The 24,936-nt window shown below is 48.5% G+C and overlaps 1 protein-coding gene across 3 annotated transcripts in view; it reads right to left on the bottom strand.

Moving 5' to 3' along the window:
- Window positions 1–768: 768 nt before the first annotated feature.
- The window catches only part of LOC311125466 (ankyrin repeat and KH domain-containing protein 1-like), a 52,562-nt gene continuing 28,394 nt past the window's right edge, over window positions 769–24,936 (bottom strand). For 2 of the 3 annotated variants that reach the window (XM_084199517.1, XM_084199516.1), the window contains exons 16-38: window positions 24,284–24,561; window positions 23,425–23,718; window positions 22,263–22,692; window positions 21,790–21,929; window positions 21,537–21,648; window positions 21,181–21,326; window positions 20,847–20,989; window positions 19,982–20,195; window positions 19,601–19,776; window positions 19,252–19,414; window positions 18,980–19,075; window positions 18,523–18,823; window positions 18,115–18,314; window positions 11,990–12,297; window positions 11,170–11,322; window positions 10,684–10,833; window positions 7,198–8,719; window positions 6,475–6,661; window positions 6,166–6,291; window positions 5,768–6,013; window positions 5,467–5,651; window positions 1,610–1,774; window positions 769–1,484 (exon numbers count right to left, since the gene is read on the bottom strand). In XM_084199517.1, coding sequence (XP_084055643.1) covers window positions 1,434–1,484; window positions 1,610–1,774; window positions 5,467–5,651; window positions 5,768–6,013; window positions 6,166–6,291; window positions 6,475–6,661; window positions 7,198–8,719; window positions 10,684–10,833; window positions 11,170–11,322; window positions 11,990–12,297; window positions 18,115–18,314; window positions 18,523–18,823; window positions 18,980–19,075; window positions 19,252–19,414; window positions 19,601–19,776; window positions 19,982–20,195; window positions 20,847–20,989; window positions 21,181–21,326; window positions 21,537–21,648; window positions 21,790–21,929; window positions 22,263–22,692; window positions 23,425–23,718; window positions 24,284–24,561 — 5,786 coding nt within the window. In that variant the 3' untranslated portion in view covers window positions 769–1,433. Of the gene's footprint in view, window positions 1,485–1,609; window positions 1,775–5,466; window positions 5,652–5,767; window positions 6,014–6,165; window positions 6,292–6,474; window positions 6,662–7,197; window positions 8,720–10,683; window positions 10,834–11,169; window positions 11,323–11,989; window positions 12,298–18,114; window positions 18,315–18,522; window positions 18,824–18,979; window positions 19,076–19,251; window positions 19,415–19,600; window positions 19,777–19,981; window positions 20,196–20,846; window positions 20,990–21,180; window positions 21,327–21,536; window positions 21,649–21,789; window positions 21,933–22,262; window positions 22,693–23,424; window positions 23,719–24,283; window positions 24,562–24,936 lie in introns of all 3 variants that reach the window. The other variant, XM_084199515.1, reaches the window with a different exon arrangement.

The raw sequence follows: 24,936 nt of genomic DNA on the forward strand, positions 1-24,936 counted from the left end.
GGTGACTAGGCATCAGGATATATAATAAATAGAGTAGCAGCAGCGTTATTGATGATTGTATGTGAGTGTGTAGAGTCAGTATGTTTGTTTGTGTTGTGTGTGTGTGAGCAAATTGTGTGTCTATGACTTGGGTGACTTGGGTGGCTGGAGTCTAACAATTTTCCGGGCTTTCCTTTCAAACCACCTGATAGAGGTCCTGGATGGCAGGGAGCTCGGCCCCAGTGATGTACTGGGCTGTCTGCACCACCCTCTGTAGCGCCATGCGATCGAGGGCGGTGCAGTTGCCGTACCAAGCAGTGATGCAGACAGTCAAGATGCTCTCAATGGTGCAGCTGTAGAACTTTGAGGATCTGAGGGCCCATGCCAAATATTTTCAACCTCCTGAGGGGGAAGAGGCTGTGTGTGTGGACCATTTTAAGTCCTTAGTGATTTGGACACCGATGTGGGAGAAGTCAGAGCTCAGGGATGATAGACATTTCCCACTAGTAAATCACCAGTTGGAGGGGCGTTCAAGTGGATTTTTCCCCAGTCATATGTGGTAAATACCACCTTCCCACTTGATTATGAACGCAGCATTAGCTGTCAAAATGTTAGTATTTATTAAATGTATCGCGTCGGAGCCATGAGTTGAGTGTGCAGATTTTATTTTCTAAGACGACAATATATAAATACATTGTGTTGTCACTAGTCAAACATGCCATTTATTTTGGGGAAATAAATACAAAGCCCTACCTACACATATACAAAAAAGTGCACTGCCACAACAAGTACATTTCAATATTTTTATTGAATATTAAGGTAAATATTTCACATTAATACAGGCTACGTAAAGTAGAGCCACTATAGGACGTGAAACGTACTCTCATTTTAACCCTTTTTTTAGTATGTAAACAATTATACATGTATTTACCACTAAAAGGTATTCTGATTTCTTTCTCTCGCCCTCTCTTTAGGTAATCATCATCCTCTAGTTCTTGGCTGAGTATCATTAGCTACGTCATCATCATCATCTTTATCAGGTCAAGCTCTCCCCTTAAGGAGAGCGAGAACTCTGTACGTGGGTGGAAGTCCTAAAGCTAAGCTACACAGAGCATGGAGCCAGTTGGACAGGCTGTCACCATCCGTTTGGTTGTTCATCAGACATCAACAGGACTTTAAACAGAACTAGGGCCCAGAGTTTTCCCTCCCTCCCGACCCCACCACCATAACAGCCCTCGCTCAAATTGTAGTATATTTCTTTATTTCTTATTAAAGAACGGTGCCAAGATAATTTCTCTCCAATTGGTCAAACTCTGCTTTGCTCTCTGTTCTCTACTAAAGTTAGCATGTTTTACAAATCTGTTGGTTTTTGTCTCGTCAAGGTTTTGTTGTCAGTTTGTGGTGTGTGTGATGTGTGTGTGTGTGTGTGTTTGATTGCTGTCGATGCCGGCCGGCTAGTTGACGTGGTTCAGGTGCACGTGAGGAGCCCAGGTACCAGGCCACACCTGAACGTGAGGAGAGGCAAGGGGGGAAAGAGGAACAGGGGAGAGAGGAAATTCCATTAGCAAAGACAACTGTGTGTGTGTTTGTGTGTGTGTGTGTGTGTGTGTGTGTGTCGATAAAGTCTCACCTGCTGTGGGTCGGTGTTGTCTGCGTTGTTGGGGACCACCTTGATGATGGGGCTCCATGCAGGGTCGGCAGAGTGCAGCCCGTTGAACATGGCCCCCCCCGGACCCTCTCCCATAGGGGGGTTGGGGGGCAGCATGGTCCCTCCATACATCGACATGGCCATACCCTGGAGACAACAAGGTCATTATACACATCACAACAAGGTCCACTATCTACAGTATATTGACATGGCCATACCCTGGAGACAACAAGGTCATTATACACATCACAACAAGGTCTAATGACATGGCCCTACCCTGGAGACAACAAGGTCATTATACACATCACAACAACAAGGTCTAATGACATGGCCATACCCTGGAGACAACAAGGTCATTATACACATCACAACAACAAGGTCTAATGACATGGCCATACCCTGGAGACAACAAGGTCATTATACACATCACAACAACAAGGTCTAATGACATGGCCATACCCTGGAGACAACAAGGTCATTATACACATCACAACAACAAGGTCTAATGACATGGCCATACCCTGGAGACAACAAGGTCATTATACACATCACAACAACAAGGTCTAATGACATGGCCCTACCCTGGAGACAACAAGGTCATTATACACATCACAACAAGGTCCACTAACTACAGTATATTGACATGGCCATACCCTGGAGACAACAAGGTCATTATACACATCACAACAAGGTCCACTAACTACAGTATATTGACATGGCCATACCCTGGAGACAACAAGGTCATTATACACATCACAACAAGGTCCACTATCTACAGTATATTGACATGGCCATACCCTGGAGACAACAAGGTCATTATACACATCACAACAAGGTCCACTAACTACAGTATATTGACATGGCCATACCCTGGAGACAACAAGGTCATTATACACATCACAACAAGGTCCACTAACTACAGTATATTGACATGGCCATACCCTGGAGACAACAAGGTCATTATACACATCACAACAAGGTCCACTATCTACAGTATATTGACATGGCCATACCCTGGAGACAACAAGGTCATTATACACATCACAACAAGGTCCACTAACTACAGTATATTGACATGGCCATACCCTGGAGACAACAAGGTCATTATACACATCACAACAAGGTCCACTAACTACAGTATATTGACATGGCCATACCCTGGAGACAACAAGGTCATTATACACATCACAACAAGGTCCACTAACTACAGTATATTGACATGGCCATACCCTGGAGACAACAAGGTCATTATACACGTCACAACAAGGTCCACTAACTACAGTATATTGACATGGCCATACCCTGGAGACAACAAGGTCATTATACACATCACAACAAGGTCCACTAACTACAGTATATTGACATGGCCATACCCTGGAGACAACAAGGTCATTATACACATCACAACAAGGTCCACTAACTACAGTATATTGACATGGCCATACCCTGGAGACAACAAGGTCATTATACACATCACAACAAGGTCCACTAACTACAGTATATTGACATGGCCCTACCCTGGAGACAACAAGGTCCACTAACTACAGTATATTGACATGGCCATACCCTGGAGACAACAAGGTCATTATACACATCACAACAAGGTCCACTAACTACAGTATATTGACATGGCCCTACCCTGGAGACAACAAGGTCCACTAACTACAGTATATTGACATGGCCATACCCTGGAGACAACAAGGTCATTATACACGTCACAACAAGGTCCACTATCTACAGTATATTGACATGGCCATACCCTGGAGACAACAAGGTCATTATACACGTCACAACAAGGTCCACTATCTACAGTATATTGACATGGCCCTACCCTGGAGACAAGGTCCACTATCTACAGTATATTGACATGGCCCTACCCTGGAGACAACAAGGTCCACTAACTACAGTATATTGACATGGCCCTACCCTGGAGACAACAAGGTCCACTATCTACAGTATATTGACATGGCCCTACCCTGGAGACAACAAGGTCCACTATCTACAGTATATTGACATGGCCCTACCCTGGAGACAACAAGGTCCACTAACTACAGTATATTGACATGGCCCTACCCTGGAGACAACAAGGTCCACTATCTACAGTATATTGACATGGCCCTACCCTGGAGACAACAAGGTCCACTATCTACAGTATATTGACATGGCCCTACCCTGGAGACAACAAGGTCCACTAACTACAGTATATTGACATGGCCATACCCTGGAGACAACAAGGTCATTATACACGTCACAACAAGGTCCACTATCTACAGTATATTGACATGGCCCTACCCTGGAGACAAGGTCCACTATCTACAGTATATTGACATGGCCCTACCCTGGAGACAACAAGGTCCACTAACTACAGTATATTGACATGGCCCTACCCTGGAGACAACAAGGTCCACTATCTACAGTATATTGACATGGCCCTACCCTGGAGACAACAAGGTCCACTATCTACAGTATATTGACATGGCCCTACCCTGGAGACAACAAGGTCCACTAACTACAGTATATTGACATGGCCCTACCCTGGAGACAACAAGGTCCACTATCTACAGTATATTGACATGGCCCTACCCTGGAGACAACAAGGTCCACTATCTACAGTATATTGACATGGCCCTACCCTGGAGACAACAAGGTCCACTAACTACAGTATATTGACATGGCCCTACCCTGGAGACAACAAGGTCCACTAACTACAGTATATTGACATGGCCCTACCCTGGAGACAACAAGGTCCACTAACTACAGTATATTGACATGGCCCTACCCTGGAGACAACAAGGTCCACTAACTACAGTATATTGACATGGCCCTACCCTGGAGACAACAAGGTCCACTATCTACAGTATATTGACATGGCCCTACCCTGGAGACAACAAGGTCCACTATCTACAGTATATTGACATGGCCCTACCCTGGAGACAACAAGGTCCACTAACTACAGTATATTGACATGGCCCTACCCTGGAGACAACAAGGTCCACTAACTACAGTATATTGACATGGCCCTACCCTGGAGACAAGGTCCACTATCTACAGTATATTGACATGGCCCTACCCTGGAGACAACAAGGTCCACTATCTACAGTATATTGACATGGCCCTACCCTGGAGACAACAAGGTCCACTAACTACAGTATATTGACATGGCCCTACCCTGGAGACAACAAGGTCCACTAACTACAGTATATTGACATGGCCCTACCCTGGAGACAACAAGGTCCACTAACTACAGTATATTGACATGGCCCTACCCTGGAGACAACAAGGTCCACTAACTACAGTATATTGACATGGCCCTACCCTGGAGACAACAAGGTCCACTAACTACAGTATATTGACATGGCCCTACCCTGGAGACAACAAGGTCCACTAACTACAGTATATTGACATGGCCCTACCCTGGAGACAACAAGGTCCACTAACTACAGTATATTGACATGGCCCTACCCTGGAGACAACAAGGTCCACTAACTACAGTATATTGACATGGCCCTACCCTGGAGACAACAAGGTCCACTATCTACAGTATATTGACATGGCCCTACCCTGGAGACAACAAGGTCCACTAACTACAGTATATTGACATGGCCCTACCCTGGAGACAACAAGGTCCACTATCTACAGTATATTGACATGGCCCTACCCTGGAGACAACAAGGTCCACTAACTACAGTATATTGACATGGCCCTACCCTGGAGACAACAAGGTCCACTATCTACAGTATATTGACATGGCCCTACCCTGGAGACACAGACAAGAAGAGGAACAGCCATTTGAGAAGGTGATATGATACTTTCAAAATCAGCAAAGGTGTGTGTGTTACCTTGGGGAAGTCCATGTAGTTGTTGGGGTGGTTGATGTGTTGCTGGTGGTAGTTGTTAGCGGGGTTAGAGATGCCGGTGTCGTCCTGCTCCATGGGCTGGTACTGGGAGAAGTTGTGGTCCGCCTGCAGCCCAGGGTGCATCATGTGACTACCCATCAGGGGCTGGGACCAACCTGACATGGCTTCTAGAGGAGAGGGAGACGGGAGATGAGACACGGGGTGTGGTCTGTTTACCTATCAGCCCTACATCAGGGGATGGAGAGACCAGGGTGGGTTAAAGGTTGTGTGTGTGACTACTCACCCGAGGCGCTGCCGACTCCGAAGGACCATATGCCTCCCTGTCCTACAGGAGCGGTGTAGGAGGTCTGGAGGAGAGGAGGGTTGACGGTGGTCTGTCTGATCCTAGCCAGCCTCTCTGTCCCGATGGGAGGAGGCACCTTCCTGTCCTGCTGGCTGCTTCCCTGGCCCTGCTTGGCCTGGTGGGGAGGGGGGCCCGGGGGGCCAGACGACGACACCGTGGAGGCAGGGGGCACCGCCTGGGACTCGCCTGGGGAGGGGAGGGGTTAAAGGTTGTGTGTCTAGTTAGGCAAAAATCTCTTAAATTGTATTAGTTAAATAATTTATGTTCTGTGTGTTGAATTCCTGGAAAATAAGCTTCATGGGCATTTTAGATTCATTTTCACACATCTGTGTCAGTACCTGATGTGGCAGCGCTCCAGGGGTGAGGGGAGAAGTGCTGTCTGCTGAAGGAGGGGGTTCCCACAGCTGCTGGGCCGTGTAGATAGACTGGACTACCAGACATACTAGTAGCATAGCTGGTCAGAGCTACATACAGAGAGAGAGAGTTAGAGGCCTATAGACTGCAGGTACCCTGGACTACCAGACATACTGGTAGCATAGCTGGTCAGACTCAGAGCTGTAAGACAGGGAGAGAGAGTTGGGGCATATACTGTAAGGTCAAACAAAGTCAAAGAGAAAATAAATCATCTAAATAGCCTTTTATTTTACCAATGGGACTGTTGACCATCCTCTGTGAGGCAGAGCGGTATCCAGGGGCCTTGGAGCTGTCTGGAGGAGGGGCCATCATGCCATCCATCTGGCCCATGCCCATGTAGGTGGGGGGGGCAGAATACTGCTGCTCAGGGGGGGAGCGGGCAGGGAGGTGGCACGCACCCCACACCTGGTTGTTACCCACCTAATAGAGACAAGTGGTTAGTGAGCAAATTGGGCACAGGTGTGACCCAAAATGAGTAGGCACTGAAGTTTAGGTCACAACCTTCAAACATGTTGTTACTCTATGGCAGGGCTCTCCAACCCTGTTCCTGGAGAGCTACCCTCCTGTAGGTTTTCGCTCCAACCCTAATCTAGCTCACCTGATTCTAATAATAAGCTGGTTGATAGGCTGAATCTGGTTAGTTACAACTGGGGTCGGAAGGAAAACCTACAGGAGGGTAGCTCTCCAGGAACAGGGTTGGAGTTAAAACCTACAGGAGGGTAGCTCTCCAGGAACAGGGTTAAAGTGAAAACCTACAGGAGGGTAGCTCTCCAGGAACAGGGTTGGAGTGAAAACCTACAGGAGGGTAGCTCTCCAGGAACAGGGTTGGAGTGAAAACCTACAGGAGGGTAGCTCTCCAGGAACAGGGTTGGATAGCCCTGCTCTGTTGTAATAAAATGTTTTTCTTTGGATAATAAAAATAAAAATAGTAGAAAATAATGTGTGGTGGCACCCACCTGGTTGTTGTCGAACATGCTGCTGAAATGGTTGAAGAGGGCTGCAGGGCCGAAGTTAGGGGGCATCTGCTGGGGCTTGGCCCCACCATGGACCTGCTGTTGCTGCATCTGAGAGCCGTTCATCAGACCCATGGAGGACTGGGGGTGGTGAGGAGACTGGGGCTGAGGGGGCATGGAGGTTGGCTGGGACGCTTGGGGCTGCTGCTGGTTGGGGTGCTCATGTTGTTGTTGCTGTGTGTTGTGGGGTAGGAACGGTTGTTGTTGTTGCTGCTGCTGGTTGGGGTGTTGGTAGTAGGGCCCTGTCGGGGGCTGCATGCGGTGTGAGACGCGGGGAGCGGGAGCCGAGAAGTGGGGTACGGTGCTGTTGGGGTGTGTGTGTGAGGGAGCGGAGGAGGATGGGGGGAGGTGGGAGCTGGACTGAGGAGGGAGGAGAGGTGGAGGGGAGTCTGAGGAGGAGGTGGAGGTTAGGGGAGGGGGTTGGTGCTGCTGCTGGCGGGGCTCAGGTTTGGAGGGGGCAGCCATGGCAGGGGCGGTGAAACCACCTGAACTAACCCCATTGTTGACTGAGACGGGCTGGGCCTCCTGAGAGAGGGAGGGGGTCAGCTTCACCTTGCCTGGGGGAGCAGTGGGGGCGCTGGGGGGTGACTTGGGGGGCTGAGAGATGGGGGCGACCTGGGGTTGATGAGGTTTAGGGGCGTATGTAGCCGTTAAGCCTGTGTATTGGTGGGCGGGAGACCCTGTACCTCTCACTGAGTGACTACTACTATTACTACTACTACTACTGACAGTGGTGGCAGTAACCATGGAGACAGAGTTGACCCCTGTGTGCTTGGGGTCAGAGGTGAACAGCTGTTTCCTGACTGAGGAAGGGGTGGGGGCACTGGGTTGGGCCCCAGGAGGGGTGTGGGGTGACCCTGTAGTCGTAGCAGCGTGACTGTTAAAGGCACTAGGACTGGAGACAGAGGACCCTGTGGATGATGTGTTGTGATCATTATGACTAGATAAGTTGGATCTGGCCTGGTTGTTACTACTACCACCGTTGTGTTTGGGGGAGCTGTTGGCGCTACCGGGACTCAGCGGCCGCACCGGGAACGGGCCCCAGGTGCTGGCGGCAGGGGAGAAGGTCCCACCGAACTGGGCCATGGGCAGTCTGGGGAGCCTGATCTGGTGCATGGTCTGGGCTGCCAGAAGGGCCAGCTGGGGATGGGCGTAGGCCAGGGGGAGAGACACGGGAAAGGGCTGCCTCACCCCAGACGACAGACCCTTACCCATCTTACCCCCTGTCTGAGAGGAGGAGGACTGGAAGGAGACCCCAGAGGACGTGACCAGGGAGCCCAGTGCCTTGGCCCCGACGGTGAGGTTAAGGTTAGCTCCAGTGGGGGTGGGGAAGGGGACTGAGGTGGTCTTGGAGCCCGGGGCCCTGATGTGGTTCCTGGGGATCAGGTCCTCTAGTTCCTTGGCTGGGTCCTGGATCAGAGAGTTGATCAGCTGGACCGCGTGGCGTGTCGACTCTGTGCCACCTCTGGAATGGACCATCACAACACGGGGGTCAGGGGATGCACTACAATGTATACATTCCATATGGAAATGGTTCCAACCAATCACAGTATCTGAACTCTTCACTGATATCCTGGAGATACAGCAGGAGGATGATTAAGACCACACTTCATTCCTTCTAAATACTTAGAATCACTCAGATAAATCAACACATACACTACTGGTCAAAAGTTTTAGAACACCTACTCATTCAAGGGTTTTTCTTTGTTTTTACTATTTTCTACATTGTAGAATAATAGTGAAGACATCAAAACTATGAAATAGCACATATGGAATCATGTAGTAACCAAAGAAGTGTTAAACAAATCAAAATATATTTTATATGAGATTCTTCAAACAGCCACCCTTTGCCTTGACGACAGCTTTGCACACTCTTGGCATTCTCTCAACAAGCTTCCCCTGGAATGCTTTTCCAACAGTCTTGAAGTAGTTCCCACAGATGCAGAACACTTGTTGGCTGCTTTTCCTTCACTCTGCGGTCCAACTCATCCCAAACCATTCAATTTGGTTGAGGTCAGGGGATTGTGGCCAGGTCATCTGATGCAGCACTCCATCACTCTCCTTCTTGGTAAAATAGCCCTTATACAGCCTGGAGGTGTGTTGGGTCATTGTCCTGTTGAAAAACAAATGATAGTTCCACTAAGCCCAAACCAGATGGGATGGCATATCGCTGCAGAATGCTGTGGTAGCCATGCTGGTTAAGTGTGCCTTGAATTCTAAATAAATCACAGACAGTGTCACCAGCAAAGCACCCCCACACCATAACACCTCCTCATCCATGCTTATCGTGGGAAATACACATGCGGAGATCATCCGTTCACCCACACCGCGTCTCACAAAGACACGGCAGTTGGAACCAAAAATGTCCAATTTGGACTCCAGACTAAAGGACACATTTCCACCAGTCTAATGTCCATTGCTCATGTTTCTTGGCCCAAGCAAGTCTCTTCTTCTTATTGGTGTCCTTTAGTAGTGGTTTGTTTGCAGCAATTCGACCATGAAGGCCTGATTCACGCAGTCTCCTCTGAACAGTTGATGTTGATGTGTCTGTTACTTGAACTCTGAAGCATTTATTTGGCCTGCAATTTCTGAGGCTGGTAACCAATGAACTTATCCTCTGCAGCAGAGGTAACTCTGGGTCTTCCATTCCATGAGAGCCAGCTTCATCATAGCGCTTGATGGTTTTTGCGACTGCACTTGAAGACCCAGAGAAACGTATTGACTGACCTTCATGTCTTAAAGTAATGATGGACTGTCGTTTATTTGTTTATTTGAGCTGTTCTTGCCATAATATGGACTTGGTCTTTTACCAAATATGGCTATCTTCTGTATACCCCCCCTACCTTGTCACAACACATGTGATTGGCTCAAACACATTAGGAAGGAAAGAAATTCCACAAATTAACTTTTAAGGCACACCTGTTAATTGAAATGCATTCCAGGTGACTACCTCATGAAGCTGGTTGAGAGAATGCCAAGAGTGTGCAAAGCTGTCATCAAGGCAAAGGGTGGCGATTTGAAGAATCTCAAATATAAAATATATTTAGATTTCTTGAACACTTTTTTGGTTACTACATGATTCCATATGTGCTATTTCATAGTTTTTATGTCTTCACTATTATTCTACAATGTAGAAAATAGTAAAAATAAAGAAAATCCTGGAATCAGTAGGTGTTCTAAACTTTTGACCGGTAGTGTATATTCCTGGTAGCGTAGCTATTATTTTCTCTCGTTTCCTCCTGTTCAGTTCTCTACTCGGTTGACTGGTCTAATAGTGGGCTGCTGCCACCAGAGGTCTCTCTCTCTCTCTCTCTCTCTCTCTCTCTCCCCCGTCCTCTCCATCCCCTCCCTTCCTCTCTCCCCCTCCCTCTCCATCCCCTCCTTCTCCACCTGATGGTGATAATTCTCTCTCCCTCCCTCCCTCCCTACCTGATGGTGATCATTCTCTCTCCGTTCTTGTCTTTCTGTTTGTCCACGTCGATGTGTGCTCCCGTCACGTCCTGTATAGCTGTGATGTTGCAGCCTCCTCTACCCATGATCCTCGACACCACCGAGGCCGGCACCGACAGCTTCTTAGACCTGCAGCCCGGAGAGAGAGAGAGAGGTTCATATGGAGTTTAGAACCGGGCCAAAAAACAAGATCAATGGGGAGCAACAGTGCTGACAACTCACTTTTCCTTATTGTCTAAAACAGTGGTTCCCAACCAGGGGTACTAGGCCTATCCACAGGGGGTACTTTAGAATACTCATGAGACCATAGGTCTACTGTGAAAATGCACATGAGGGGGTTACTACAGGCAGAGAAAGACTTAAAAGTAAACAAAAAAGGTTGGGAACCACCGGCCTAAAATGACCTATAGATTAATTTGAAGCATTTCTAGATGGATTTTATGGATGGTGCGTGCGTCTACCCACCGTCTGACCACCTCCTTCCAGCCCTCCTCTCTCTTCTGTCCCCTCTTGGGGCTGGTGAGGCTCTTGCTGTTGGGGGATGTGACGGGCAGAGACATCGTCTTAAACTGAGACGGTAGAGAGCTGCTGGGGGTCATCTCACTCATGTCTGGAGCTCTGAGAAGGGGAGCGGGTGAGAGAGAAGGGGGGGAGGAAGAGAGAAGGGGGGGAGGAAGAGAGAGAAGGGGGGGGAGGAAGAGAGAGAGAAGGGGGGAGGAAGAGAGAGAGAAGGGGGGAGGAAGAGAGAGAGAAGGGGGGAGGAAGAGAGAGAGAAGGGGGGAGGAAGAGAGAGAGAAGGGGGGAGGAAGAGAGAGAGAAGGGGGGGAGGAAGAGAGAGAGAAGGGGGGGAGGAAGAGAGAGAGAAGGGGGGAGGAAGAGAGAGAGAAGGGGGGGAGGAAGAGAGAGAGAAGGGGGGGAGGAAGAGAGAGAGAAGGGGGGGAGGAAGAGAGAGAGAAGGGGGGAGGAAGAGAGAGAGAAGGGGGGAGGAAGAGAGTGAGAAGGGGGGGAGGAAGAGAGAGAGAAGTGGGGGAGGAAGAGAGAGAGAAGTGGGGGAGGAAGAGAGAGAGAAGGGGGGGAGGAAGAGCGCGAGAAGGGGATAAATATTTACAATTATTATAATTACGATTCACAATTAATAAGGTTGCTGTTTTTAACTATGCATTTGTATAAAAAATGCACTGTTCTGTGTAATGTGATGGAGCTTGACCAGCTCCTTTAGGAAAACTACAGTTCTTAGTCTAACTCAAACCAATATCTCTCCTCTAAAGTGCTGCAGGTCACTCACTTCTGTGTAGGTTTGGAGATGGAGACGGTGACTTGGTTGCCTGGGTGTAGCTGAGGACAGTGTCTCTTCTCCGGGCCTGGCAGCAGGCTGTGAGAGGGGCCCGAGGACGAAGAGGAGGAGGAGGACGAGGAGGAGGAGGAAGAAGAGGAGATGTCGGGGAGGAAGTTGAGCTCCTGGCTCTTGCCCCCACTGCTGCTAGTCTCACTGGCACAGTCGGTGCTGTCCAGGGGGTCTGAGTCGCTGGTGCCCCCAGCCCTGCCCCGCGGCTCCCCATGGATCTTGTTGGCCTTGTGCTGTGCCAGCACCACCTGCTGGACAGAGATGGAATTATCACTGATTAGACACCTTGACTGACTTGATAAGACTGTTTGATGGTAGAATTTTGAGTGGAAATGTGTATGTATTTACAGCCTCCCAGAAACAAAACCATCATAGCTTCTCACTCTTGTCCTTGAATTTAGCTACATTATATTTTGCAGTCATGTCACACACACACTACATGACTAGTGTATGTGGACACCTCCTCGTCAAACATCTCATTCCAAAATCATGGGCATTAATATGGAGCTGATCCCCCCTTTGCTGCGATAACAGCCTCCACTCTTCTGGGAAGGTTTTCCACTAGATGTCCCCGCAGCAATGTTCCAACCTGCTTCCATTCAGCCACAAGAGCATTAGTGAGGTCAGGCACTGATGTTGGGCGATTAGTCCTGGCTTGCAGTCGGCGTTCCAATTCATCCTAAGGGTGTTCGATGTGGTTGAGGTCAGGGCTCTGTGCAGGCCAGTCAAATTCTTCCACACCGATCTCGACTAACCATTTCTGTATGGACCTCGCTTTGTGCATGGTGGCATTGTCATGCTGAACTTCCCAAAACTGTTGCCACAAAGTTGGAAGCACAGAATTGTCCATAATGTCATTGTATGCTGTAGCATTAAGATTCCCCTTTACTGGAACTAAGGGGCCCCAACCATGAAAAACAGCCCCAGACCATTATTCCTCCCCCACCAAACTTTACAGTTGGCACTATGCAGTCGGGCAGGTAGAGTTCTCCTGGCATCCGCCAAACCCAGATTCGTCCGTCGGACTGCCAGATGGTGAAGCGTGATTCATCACTCCAGAGAACGTGTTTCCACTGCTCTAGAGTCCAATGGCGGCGAGCTTTATACCACTCCAGCCGACGCTTGGCATTGTGCATGGTGATCTTAGGCTTGTGTGCGGCTGCTCGGCCATGGAAACATTCTTGAGCTGACGTTGCTTCCAGAGGCAGTTTGGAACTGCCAAGACTGTGCAAAGCTGTCATCAAGGCAAAGGGTGGCTATTTGAAGAATCTCAAATATACAATATATTTTGATTTGTTTAACACTTTTTTGGTTACTACATGATTACATATGTGTTATTTCATAGTTTTGATGTCTTCACTATTATTATACAATGTAGAAAATAGTAAAAATAAAGAAAAACCCTGGAATGAGTAGGTGTGTCCAAACTTTTGACTGGTACTGTGTGTATATATAGATTATATAAATATAACTCAGCAAAAAAAGAAACAAATTTTTCAGGACCCAGATTTTCAAAGACAATTCGTATAAAAATACAAATAACTTCACAGATCTTCATTGTAAAAAAGGGTTTAAACACTGTTTCCCATCCTTGTTCAATGAACCATAAACAATTAAATGAACATGCACCTGTGGAACGGTCGTTAAGACACAAACAGTTTACAGACGGTAGGCAATTAAGGTCACAGTTATGAAAACTTAGGACACTAAAGAGGCCTTTCTACTGACTCTGAAAAACACCAAAAGAAAGATGCCCAGGGTCCCTGCTTATCTGCGTGAATGAGGCATGAGGACTGCAGATGTGGTCATGGCAATAAATTGCAATGTCCGTACTGTGAGACGCCTAAGACAGCGCTACAGGGAGACAGGACGGACAGCTGATTGTCCTCGCAGTGGCAGACTACGTGTAACAACACCTGCACAGGATCGGTACATCCGAACATCACACCTGCGGGACAGGTACAGGATGGCAACAACAACTGCCCGAGTTACACCAGTAACGCACAATCCCTCCATCGGTGCTCAGACTATCCGCAATAAGCTGAGAGAGGCTGGACTGAGGGCTTGTAGGCCTGTTGTAAGGCAGGTCCTCACCAGACATCACCGGCAACAACGTCGCCTATGGGCACAAACCCACCGTCGCTGGACCAGACAGGACTGGCAAAAGGTGCTCTTCACTGACGAGTCGCAGTTTTGTCTCACCAGGGGTGATGGTCGGATTCGCGTTTATCGTCGAAGGAATGAGCGTTACACCGAGGCCTGTACTCTGGAGCGGGATCGATTTGGAGGTGGAGGGTCCGTCATGGTCTGGGGCGGTGTGTCACAGCATCATCGGACTGAGCTTGTTGTCATTGCAGGCAATTTCAACGCTGTGCGTTACAGGGAAGACATCCTCCTCCCTCATGTGGTACCCTTCCTGCAGGCTCATCCTGACATGACCCTCCAGCATGACAATGCCACTAGCCATCCTGCTCGTTCTGTGCATGATTTCCTGCAAGACAGGAATGTCAGTGTTCTGCCATAGCCAGCGAAGAGCCCGGATCTCAATCCCATTGAGCACGTCTAGGACCTGCTGGATCGGAGGGTGAGGGTTAGGGCCATTCCCCCAAGAAATGTCCGGGAACTTGCAGGTGCCTTGGTGGAAGAGTAGCTTAACATCTCACAGCAAGAACTGGCAAATCTGGTACAGTCCATGAGGAGGAGATGCACTGCAGTACTTAATGCAGCTGGTGGCCACACCAGATGTAGAGGTCTGTAATTTTTATCATAGGTACACTTCAACTGTGAGAGACGGAATGTAAAACAAAAATCCAGAAAATCAAATTGTATGGATTTTTAAGTAATTAATTTACATTTTATTGCATGACATAAATATTTGATCACCTACCAACCAGTAAGAATTCCGACTCTCACAGACCTGTTAGTTTTTCTTTAAGAAGCCTGTTTGAACTCGTTACCTGTATAAAAGACACCTGTCCACACACTCAAACAGACTCCAACCTCTCCACAATAGCCAAGACCAGAGAGCTGTGTAAGGACATCAGGGATACAATTGTAGACCTGCACAAGGCTGGGATGGGCTACAGGACAATAGGCAAGCAGCTTGGTGAGAAGGCAACAACTGTTGGCGCAATTATTAGAAAATGGAAGAAGTTCAAGATGACGGTCAATCACCCTCGGTCTGGGGCTCCATGCAAGATCTCACCTCGTGGGGCATCAATGATCATGAGGAAGGTGAGGGATCAGCCCAGAACTACACGGCAGGACCTGGTCAATGACCTGAAGAGAGCTGGGACCACAGTCTCAAAGAAAACCATTAGTAACACACTACGCCGTCATGGATTAAAATCCTGCAGCGCACGCAAGGTCCCCCTGCTCAAGCCAGCGCATGCCCAGGCCCGTCTGAAGTTTGCCAATGACCATCTGGATGATCCAGAGGAGGAATGGGAGAAGGTCATGTGGTCTAATGAGACAAAAATAGAGCTTTTTGGTCTAAACTCCACTCGCCGTGTTTGGAGGAAGAAGGATGAGTACAACCCCAAGAACACCATCCCAACCGTGAAGCATGGAGGTGGAAACATCATTCTTTGTGGATGCTTTTCTGCAAAGGGGACAGGACGACTGCACCGTATTGAGGGGAGGATGGATGGGGCCATGTATCGCGAGATCTTGGCCAACAACCTCCTTCCCTCAGTAAGAGCATTGAAGATGGGTCGTGGCTGGGTCTTCCAGCATGACAACGACCCGAAACACACAGCCAGGGCAACTGAGGAGTGGCTCCGTAAGAAGCATCTCAAGGTCCTGGAGTGGCCTAGCCAGTCTCCAGACCTGAACCCAATAGAAAATATTTGGAGGGAGCTGAAAGTCCGTATTGCCCTACGACAGCCCCGAAACCTGAAGGATCTGGAGAAGGTCTGTATGGAGGAGTGGGCCAAAATCCCTGCTGCAGTGTGTGCAAACCTGGTCAAGACCTACGTATGATCTCTGTAATTGCAAACAATGGTTTCTGTACCAAATATTAAGTTCTGCTTTCCTGATGTATCAAATACTTATGTCATGCAATAAAATGCAAATTAATTACTTAAAAATCATACAATGTGATTTTCTGGATTTTTGTTTTAGATTCCGTCTCTCACATTTGAAGTGTATCTATGATAAAAATTACAGACCTCTACATGCTTTGTAAGTAGGAAAACCTGCAAATCGGCAGTGTATCAAATACTTGTTCTCCCCACTGTGTGTGTGTGTGTGTGTGTGTGTGTGTGTGTGTGTGTGTGTGTGTGTGTGTGTGTGTGTGTGTGTGTGTGTATATATATACACATATACAAACACACACATATATATACATATACAGTGAGGGGAAAAAGTATTTGATCCCCTGCTGATTTTGTACGTTTGCCCACTGACAAAGACATGATCAGTCTATAATTTTAATGGTAGGTTTATTTGAACAGTGAGAGACAGAATAACAACAACAAAATCCAGAAAAACGCATGTCAAAAATGTTATAAATTGATTTGCATTTTAATGAGGGAAATAAGTATTTGACCCCCTCTCAATCAGAAAGATTTCTGGCTCCCAGGTGTCTTTTATACAGGTAACGAGCTGAGATTAGGAGCACACTCTTAAAGGCAGTGCTCCTAATCTCAGTTTGTTACCTGTATAAAAGACACCTGTCCACAGAAGCAATCAATCAATCAGATTCCAAACTCTCCACCATGGCCAAGACCAAAGAGCTCTCCAAGGATGTCAGGGACAAGATTGTAGACCTACGCAAGGCTGGAATGGGCTACAAGACCATCGCCAAGCAGCTTGGTGAGAAGGTGACAACAGTTAGTGCGATTATTCGCAAATGGAAGAAACACAAAATAACTGTCAATCTCCCTCGGCCTGGGTCTCCATGCAAGATCTCACCTCGTGGAGTTGTAATGATCATGAGAACGGTGAGGAATCAGCCCAGAACTACACGGGAGGATCTTGTTAATTATCTCAAGGCAGTTGGGACCATAGTCACCAAGAAAACAATTGGTAACACACTACGCTGTGAAGGACTGAAATCCTGCAGCGCCCGCAAGGTCCCCCTGCTCAAGAAAACACATATACAGGGCCGTCTGACGTTTGCCAATGATCATCTGAATGATTCAGAGGAGAACTGGGTGAAAGTGTTGTGGTCAGATGAGACCAAAATTGAGCTCTTTGGCATCAACTCAACTCGCCGTGTTTGGAGGAGGAATGCTGCCTATGACCGCAAGAACACCATCCCCACCGTCAAACATGGAGGTGGAAACATTATGCTTTGGGGGTGTTTTTCTGCTAAGGGGACAGGACAACTTCACCGCATCAAAGGGACGATGGACAGGGCCATGTACCGTCAAATCTTGAGTGAGAACCTCCTTCCCTCAGCCAGGGCATTGAAAATGGGTCGTGGATGGGTATTCCAGCATGACAATGACCCAAAACACGCAGCCAAGGCAACAAAGGAGTGGCTCAAGAAGAAGCACATTAAGGTCCTGGAGTGGCCTAGCCAGTCTCCAGACCTTAATCCCATAGAAAATCTGTGGAGGTAGCTGAAGGTTCGAGTTGCCAAACGTCAGCCTTGAAACCTTAATGACTTGGAGAAGATCTGCAAAGAGGAATGGGACAAAATCCCTCCTGAGATGTGTGCAAACCTGGTGGCCAACTACAAGAAACGTCTGACCTCTGTGATTGCCAACAAGGATTTTGCCACTAAGTACTAAGTCATGTTTTGCAGAGGGGTCAAATACTTATTTCCCTCATTAAAATGCAAATACATTTATAACATTTTTGACATGCGTTTTTCTGGATTTTGTTGTTGTTATTCTGTCTCTCACTGTTCAAATAAACCTACCATTAAATTATAGACTGATCATTTCTTTGTCAGTGGGCAAACGTACAAAATCAGCAGGGGATCAAATACTTTTTTCCCCTCACTGTATGTATAAATAATAAATAAATAAATAAAAAACACAAAAAAAATCAAAATGTGAATCTATATTTTAAATACACCAAACGCCTGTGGGTCCTGCAGTATGATTGGTTAATACCTGTGGGTCCTGCAGTATGATTGGTTCGCTGGAGGACGAGTCCTTGATCTTGTTCTTCTTGCTCTTGCGGTTGGCGCTGGTCGTCGTGGCAACACTGGCCCTCTTCTTGCCGAACACACAGCTGAAGGAGACCGAGGTGGCGGGGATACCGATGGTGGTGGTGGTGGTCGCACTGGGAGGGTCGATGGGGGGGTCCACTTCTGGAGAGGGGGAGGGACGGACGGAGAGTTGAAGGGATAGTTCCACAATATTACATATTAGACATTTGTTTCCTTACTTTGAAAACAGTCTATGGACAAGGATTGACTGCAATCTTTGCTTTTGTTAAACTAGCTACAGCAAACAAACGTTAATAATCAGCATTTTTGGGAACAAAAGATTAGATATTGAAATCAATATATAATTTACCCTCAGCCGACTCGTCCTCCTTCTGCATCTCACAGTCTTCCTCCTCCTCCTTGGTAGTCTTCTGCTCCTCCTCCTCCTCCTCCTCCTCCTGCTTTTTCTTCTGTTCCTCCTTCTTCTTCTTGCGTTTCTCCTTGCGTTTCTCTCTCTTGGCTGCCAGGGCCTGCTTCTTGCTCTCCTCTCTGGACTTCTCCAGGTCGAGCTCCTTGAGGAGAATGCTGGCGTTCTTGTTGGCCTCAGCAGCCTGCTGGTCTTTGGCTTTGACGATGGTCTCCATGCACTGGTGGCACTTCTTCAACAACTCCTGAGAGCGAGGGAGGAATGGAGAGAGTTGGTGGAGACAACTCTTTCTAACCCACCGCCATACTTATACAAGATATGCCGCATTTGACAGTAAATGATATCCAGCCAACATACAAACTCAAAGAGTGATCATTCCAACCTGGTGGAGGAGTGTTACCTTGTCAGCGATGGTGGCGATGTATCTCATACACTCAATGTCTGAGGGGAACTGGTTGACCTCTTTTACCAGGTACTGAACCACCTTTACATGACCCTGAGAAACAGACACAAGGAGATAGAGCGAGATGAGATAACTGTAAAATAGACCAACATTGTTTCAGGCTGGGGGCAGTAAAGGGAGGCGGTAGACTGTAGGACCTAGTAGTAGAACTAGGTAGTGAGGGGGCCAGGTGTTGCAGAGGGGAAGGGTCATCCTGCCACACGACCTACCTTGCGGAAGGCAGCCATGAGCGGTGTGATCTTGCGGTTGTCTGCAGCGTCTACGTCGGCCCCGGCCTGCACCAGCAGCTGAACCACGTCAAAATGGCCGCCGTTGGCCGCCAGCCACAAAGGGGTGTTCCCTTTCTTATTGCGCACGTCAATGTGAGCCCCTCTGGAGAACGGAATAAAAGAGGGAGGAGTTAAGAGAAGAGAGATAAACAGGATAAAAAGAAGATGAAGGAGATAATTAAAACATTACCTTTTAGGGAAATTCCTGGCTTCAAAATGAATACCCACTCAGACAAAGACTGATTCATTCAGAATGATTGATTATTTGATTGGTTGGTTTAACACCCACCTGTTGATGAGCAGCTCACAGAACTTGTAGTGGCCCTTGTCTGCAGCGATGGTGAGGGCTGTGTCTCGGGACGAGGGGACAGGAGGGGCGTTGACATCAGCCCCTTTATCCAGCAACACCCGGCCGACCTCAGCATAGCCCCCCGACGCCGCCTCCATCAGAGGGGTCAGACCAGTCTACCAGGGGAGAGGGAGGTCAACATCACATGTACAATATGGGGCCAATCCCTCACTCAAATCACTTAGTCATGCACTGAGACAGAGTGACAATTCTAAAGTTAGGATTCCCCAGACCCTATATGTAACTTGGCTCTGGACTTGATATACTACTATAATATGGACGACTAACAGTTCATGTGCAGTCCTGGTCCGGTCTCCTCACCTTGGCTCTGTGCTCTACGTTGGCCTTGCGGTCTAGCAGCAGACTGACCACCTCAGCGCGGCCCTGGAAGCAGGCCAGGGTCAGCGCCGTGTTGCGGTTAGTCTCGATCTGAGCGTTGATGTCTGAGCCCATGTCAAGCAGTAGCTTGACTGCTGGAACGTGACCATTCATCGCTGCCAGCATCAGGGGAGAGATACCCAGCTTACTGCCCGTCCTAGAGAGAGAGAAAGAAAGAAAGAAAGAAAGAAAGAGAGAAAGCGAGAAAGAAAGCGAGAGAGAGAGAGATATTGAGGGTGGATTTTATCAATGAGTGAGAGATGTGAGGGGCTTTCACTATCAAAGACGCAGTCATCATTCATTTAAACAACACGGTGCAAGTTTCTGATGTAAGACATTTCAGAAATAAATGTATTTGATCAAGACCTGGAAAAGTAGTGTTATCAGTTAGAAGAGAAGAGAAAATAAGATGTAGTCTCGCCCTGCCCCTTCTCGCCCTGCCCTGCACCGTCTCGCCCTGCCCTGCACTGCACCGTCTCGCCCTGCCCTGCACTGCACCGTCTCGCCCTGCCCTGCACTGCACCGTCTCGCCCTGCCCTGCACTGCACCGTCTCGCCCTGCCCTGCACTGCACCGTCTCGCCCTGCCCTGCACTGCACCGTCTCGCCCTGCCCTGCACTGCACCGTCTCGCCCTGCCCTGCACTGCACCGTCTCGCCCTGCCCTGACCTGCACCGTCTCGCCCTGCCCTGCACTGCACCGTCTCGCCCTGCCCTGCACTGCACCGTCTCGCCCTGCCCTGACCTGCACCGTCTCGCCCTGCCCTGCCCTGCACTGCACCGTCTCGCCCTGCCCTGTCTCGCCCAGTACCTTGAGTTGATCTCTGAGCCGGCGTTGAGGAGGATCTTGATGATGTTGACATAGCCTCCGGACGCCGCCAGGCTCAAAGGGGTGTAGTCTGACACGTTACGATGCTCTTTATTGGCTCCTCGCAACAGCAACAACTCCACCACCTAGGACAGTTATCTGTAAGTACTGGGACATAGTCTTTATTATGTTTTCAATATGCTATTTCAGTGAAAGGCGAGTTGATTCAGTGAGTCGTTTCAGTGTGGTGATTCATAGAAGGGAAGTGAGAGTGTACCATAGAATTCCATATTAGAAATAATTAAACACATTTAAATCAGATCTCTATGGTGTGTACCTCCTGTCGTCCCCCTGAGCAGGCCAGGGAGAGGGGCGTGTCTTTGGTTCTCTCTGACTGGGCCTCTATGTCACCTCCTTTATCCAGAAGGACCTCCACCACACCTACGTGGCCCGCTGTCGCAGCCAGGATCAGAGGGGTGAAACCTGGGGAAAGGACGAGGAGAGGGGGTCAGAACCAAATATCCAAATTCACCCAATACAATGTGAAACACTTTGAACACTGTATAAATCCTATCTTGGATGTAAGAAAAATATATTCCTGATTAATCAGAAAATAAAACATGTCTGACGGATATACCGGCCCAACTAACATTCAGAATGAACAGTAACTTCATGTGTGTGTGTGTTTGTTACCCTTCTTGTCGCGGTGCTCGATGTTGGCTCCTCGTGCGATGAGAACAGACACCAGCTCCTCGTGTCCTCCGGCACAGGCCAGCGTCAGCGCTGTGTCATGGTTACTCTCCGTCTGAAGGGAGACACACATTTACAACAACACTGTGTGTATCGGTTTGTCTCTCAGTCTTGAATGTGTGTGTATGCGTGACCATGGGCTTTACAGTACATGAGCATCGATCTCCACAGTGTGTGTGTGTGAGCAGTGACTTACGTGTGCGTCGATGTCCACAGAGGGGTAGAGGGGCAGTGGGGAGGGGGGCGAGCCCATGTTGGAGGGGGTCTGTGACAGGGGGTCAGACAGGGGGGTGGGGGACGTCGTAGTGTTCAGCATGGGTACTCTGCTGCTCACAGCTGCTGGAACAGAGAGAGGAGGAGAGAAACAGGGGAGGGAGAAGGAGGGAGAAGTAAGCATCTGTTACTTTTCAGGCCTTTCCTTTGGGGAATTTGTTCATCAGTCCTGTTCTTTCAAGTCAGTGTAGTTGAAGGAAAGGAGACAGGGAGTATACTAAGGAGGAAAGGAGTTAAGACTATTGAGATGCACCCACCCACCCACAGCAGGCAGAATGGAAGGAAAAGAGACGGGGAGTATACTAAGGAGGAAAGGAGTTAAGACTATTGAGATGCACCCACCCACCCACAGCAGGCAGAACAGCTGTAAGACCACGCTACGCTACACACACTCACCTGCCATGATGTCATCCAGTGTGTCTGTAAGTGTCTGAGCGGGCGTAGCCACCATGAGTCCGTCTGGGGCCTGCTGCCCTACCATCCCTGGTCCTAACCCCTGACCCAGACCCAGACCCAGACCCAGCATCTGCTGGCCCACCAGTACCCTCTGCAGATCAGGGCTGGTACTGCCAGGGCAGGGGTAGTCGGCAGGGCACGGGCTGTACTCGGGTAGGGGTTGGATGGGCACGAAGGCTGTCTGGAGGGGGGGAGGGGGGTGGAGATGTGAGTGGGGGGAGGACAGGGGCTGGGGGGAGGGCGAGGGCGGCAGAGGGGGCTGCTGTCCATCCCTGTAGAGGATGGTGTCCACCTGGGGAAGCTTAGTGTAATCTTCCTCCTCTCCTTCCACCTCGTCATCATCATCTTCATCCTCCTCATCATCGTCATCCTGGAATAGAAACAAGGCAAACTTAAAACAAATTAACAAAGCATCTAAAAGTATGAAACAGTTTTCACAAAAAACAGCAGAAATGTGATCAGGACAACTTAGACAGTCAGAAGAAATGAAGATTTGGGCTAGGGGATGGATAGGTCTGTTTCTATTAGATATGAGGGGATGGATAGGTCTGTTTCTATTAGATATGAGGGGATGGATAGGTCTGTTTCTATTAGATATGAGGGGATGGATAGGTCTGTTTCTATTAGATATGAGGGGATGGATAGGTCTGTTTCTATTAGATATGAGGGGATGGATAGGTCTGTTTCTATTAGATATGAGGGGATGGATAGGTCTGTTTCTATTAAATATGAGGGGATGGATAGGTCTGTTTCTATTAGATATGAGGGGATGGATAGGTCTGTTTCTATTAGATATGAGGGGAAGGATAGGTCTGTTTCTATTAGATATGAGGGGATGGATAGGTCTGTTTCTATTAGATATGAGGGGATGGATAGGTCTGTTTCTATTAGATATGAGGGGATGGATAGGTCTGTTTCTATTAGATATGAGGGGATGGATAGGTCTGTTTCTATTAGATATGAGGGGATGGATAGGTCTGTTTCTATTAGATATGAGGGGATGATAGGTCTGTTTCTATTAGATATGAGGGGAGGAGAATGTCAGAAAAGCAGAAACTCTTGATTACTCAGAAATAACAGAACACCACCAACAACTCCTAACCTCCTCCTCCTCCTCCTCTTCTTCCTCCTCCTCCTCTCTGTTCCCCTCCTCATCAGACCCTGTATCCGACCCGGGCTGTGTGTGCGTGTTAACCCCCGGTGGTGCTGTGAGGGCCCCAGGCATGGTAGTGTTGGCCCCTACCCCCGGCCCTGGCCCCGGGTCCTGGCCTGCCTCCTGCTCCTCCTTCAAGCCCTTGGCCTCCATGTACTCTTTGGTGAACTGCTGCTGGGTCTTCAACTGCAGCTGGCGCTCCACCTTCTGCAGCTCCTTCAGAATCTTCTTCTTCTTCTGGACCTAGAAGACACGCACGCCACGGGGGAGAGAAATCAGACCTCTCTCATCCATTGGTTGAGAGACTAGATGGGTGGAGCCATCTATCTATCAACATATTTCCTAGACCCATCTGGTCCCTTCAGACCTGGGTAGTGTTCATTAGGCACCAACCAAAATAAATAAATGAAACGGAGATGGAACTACCTGGACTGCCTGGAATAAGAAACACACATTTTCGCTTTGCATTGCAAAAAGTTACAACATTTTCCATTGTGTGCCCTTTACCTACCTGTATTGAGGGTCTATGACAGCATTTCCCAAACTCTGCCCTGGGGACCCCAAGGGGTGCACATTTTGGTTTTTGCCCTAGCAATTCACAGCCGATTCAAATAACCAACTCATCATCAAGCTTTGATCATTTGAATAAGCTGTGTAGTGCTAAGGCAAAAACCAAAACGTGCACCCCTTGGGGCCCTCAGGACAGCGCTTGGGAAACACTGGTCTACGACCTCATCCCCTCTAATAATTCAATAGGATCTCTGTGGTCCTATACCTATAAATGATCCATCTGTCTGTCTGCTCTCACCTGCTCCTCCCGGCTCTTCTTCAACTCTTCGATCTTGTCTTTGGTGAGCGGCTCTCCCTGGATAAGTTCCAGAGACTGCAGCTGGGCCTTCTCTATGGCTGAGATCCTCTGGCCCAGCTCATTAAGCTTCCCCTCCGTCTCCTCCACGATACACTCCAAGGGCTGGCACAGGTGGAAGGAGGGCAAGGCCTCTGCATCCCCGGGACCCGGGCCGGGACGCACCCCTCCTGGACTGGAGGGGCTGGGAGGGAGGGCAGCCTGTCTCTGCTTAGACCAACCTGGAGAGGAGGGAGAAAGGGATGGAGGGAATGAGGGATAACAGGATTAGGTCACACTACAATAAAGCCAATTCATCATCAGTTGAAGTCACGTCATCTTTAGACACTTTTGATATGTATACTGAACAAAAATATAAATGCAACATGTTTCATGAGCTGAAATACAAAATCCCAGAAATGTTCTATACGCACAAAAAGCTTATTTCTCTCATATTTTGTGCACAAATGTGTTTACATCCCTGTTAGTGAGCATTTCTCCTTTGCCAATATAATCCATCCACCTGACAGGTGTGTCATATCAAGAAGCTGATTAAACACCATGATCATTACACAGGTGCACCTTGTGCTGGGGACAATAAAAGGCCACTCTAAAAT

The sequence above is a fragment of the Coregonus lavaretus genome (assembly GCF_964263955.1).
Source record: "Coregonus lavaretus genome assembly, contig: HAP1_SCAFFOLD_324, whole genome shotgun sequence".
Taxonomy (NCBI): domain Eukaryota; kingdom Metazoa; phylum Chordata; class Actinopteri; order Salmoniformes; family Salmonidae; genus Coregonus; species Coregonus lavaretus.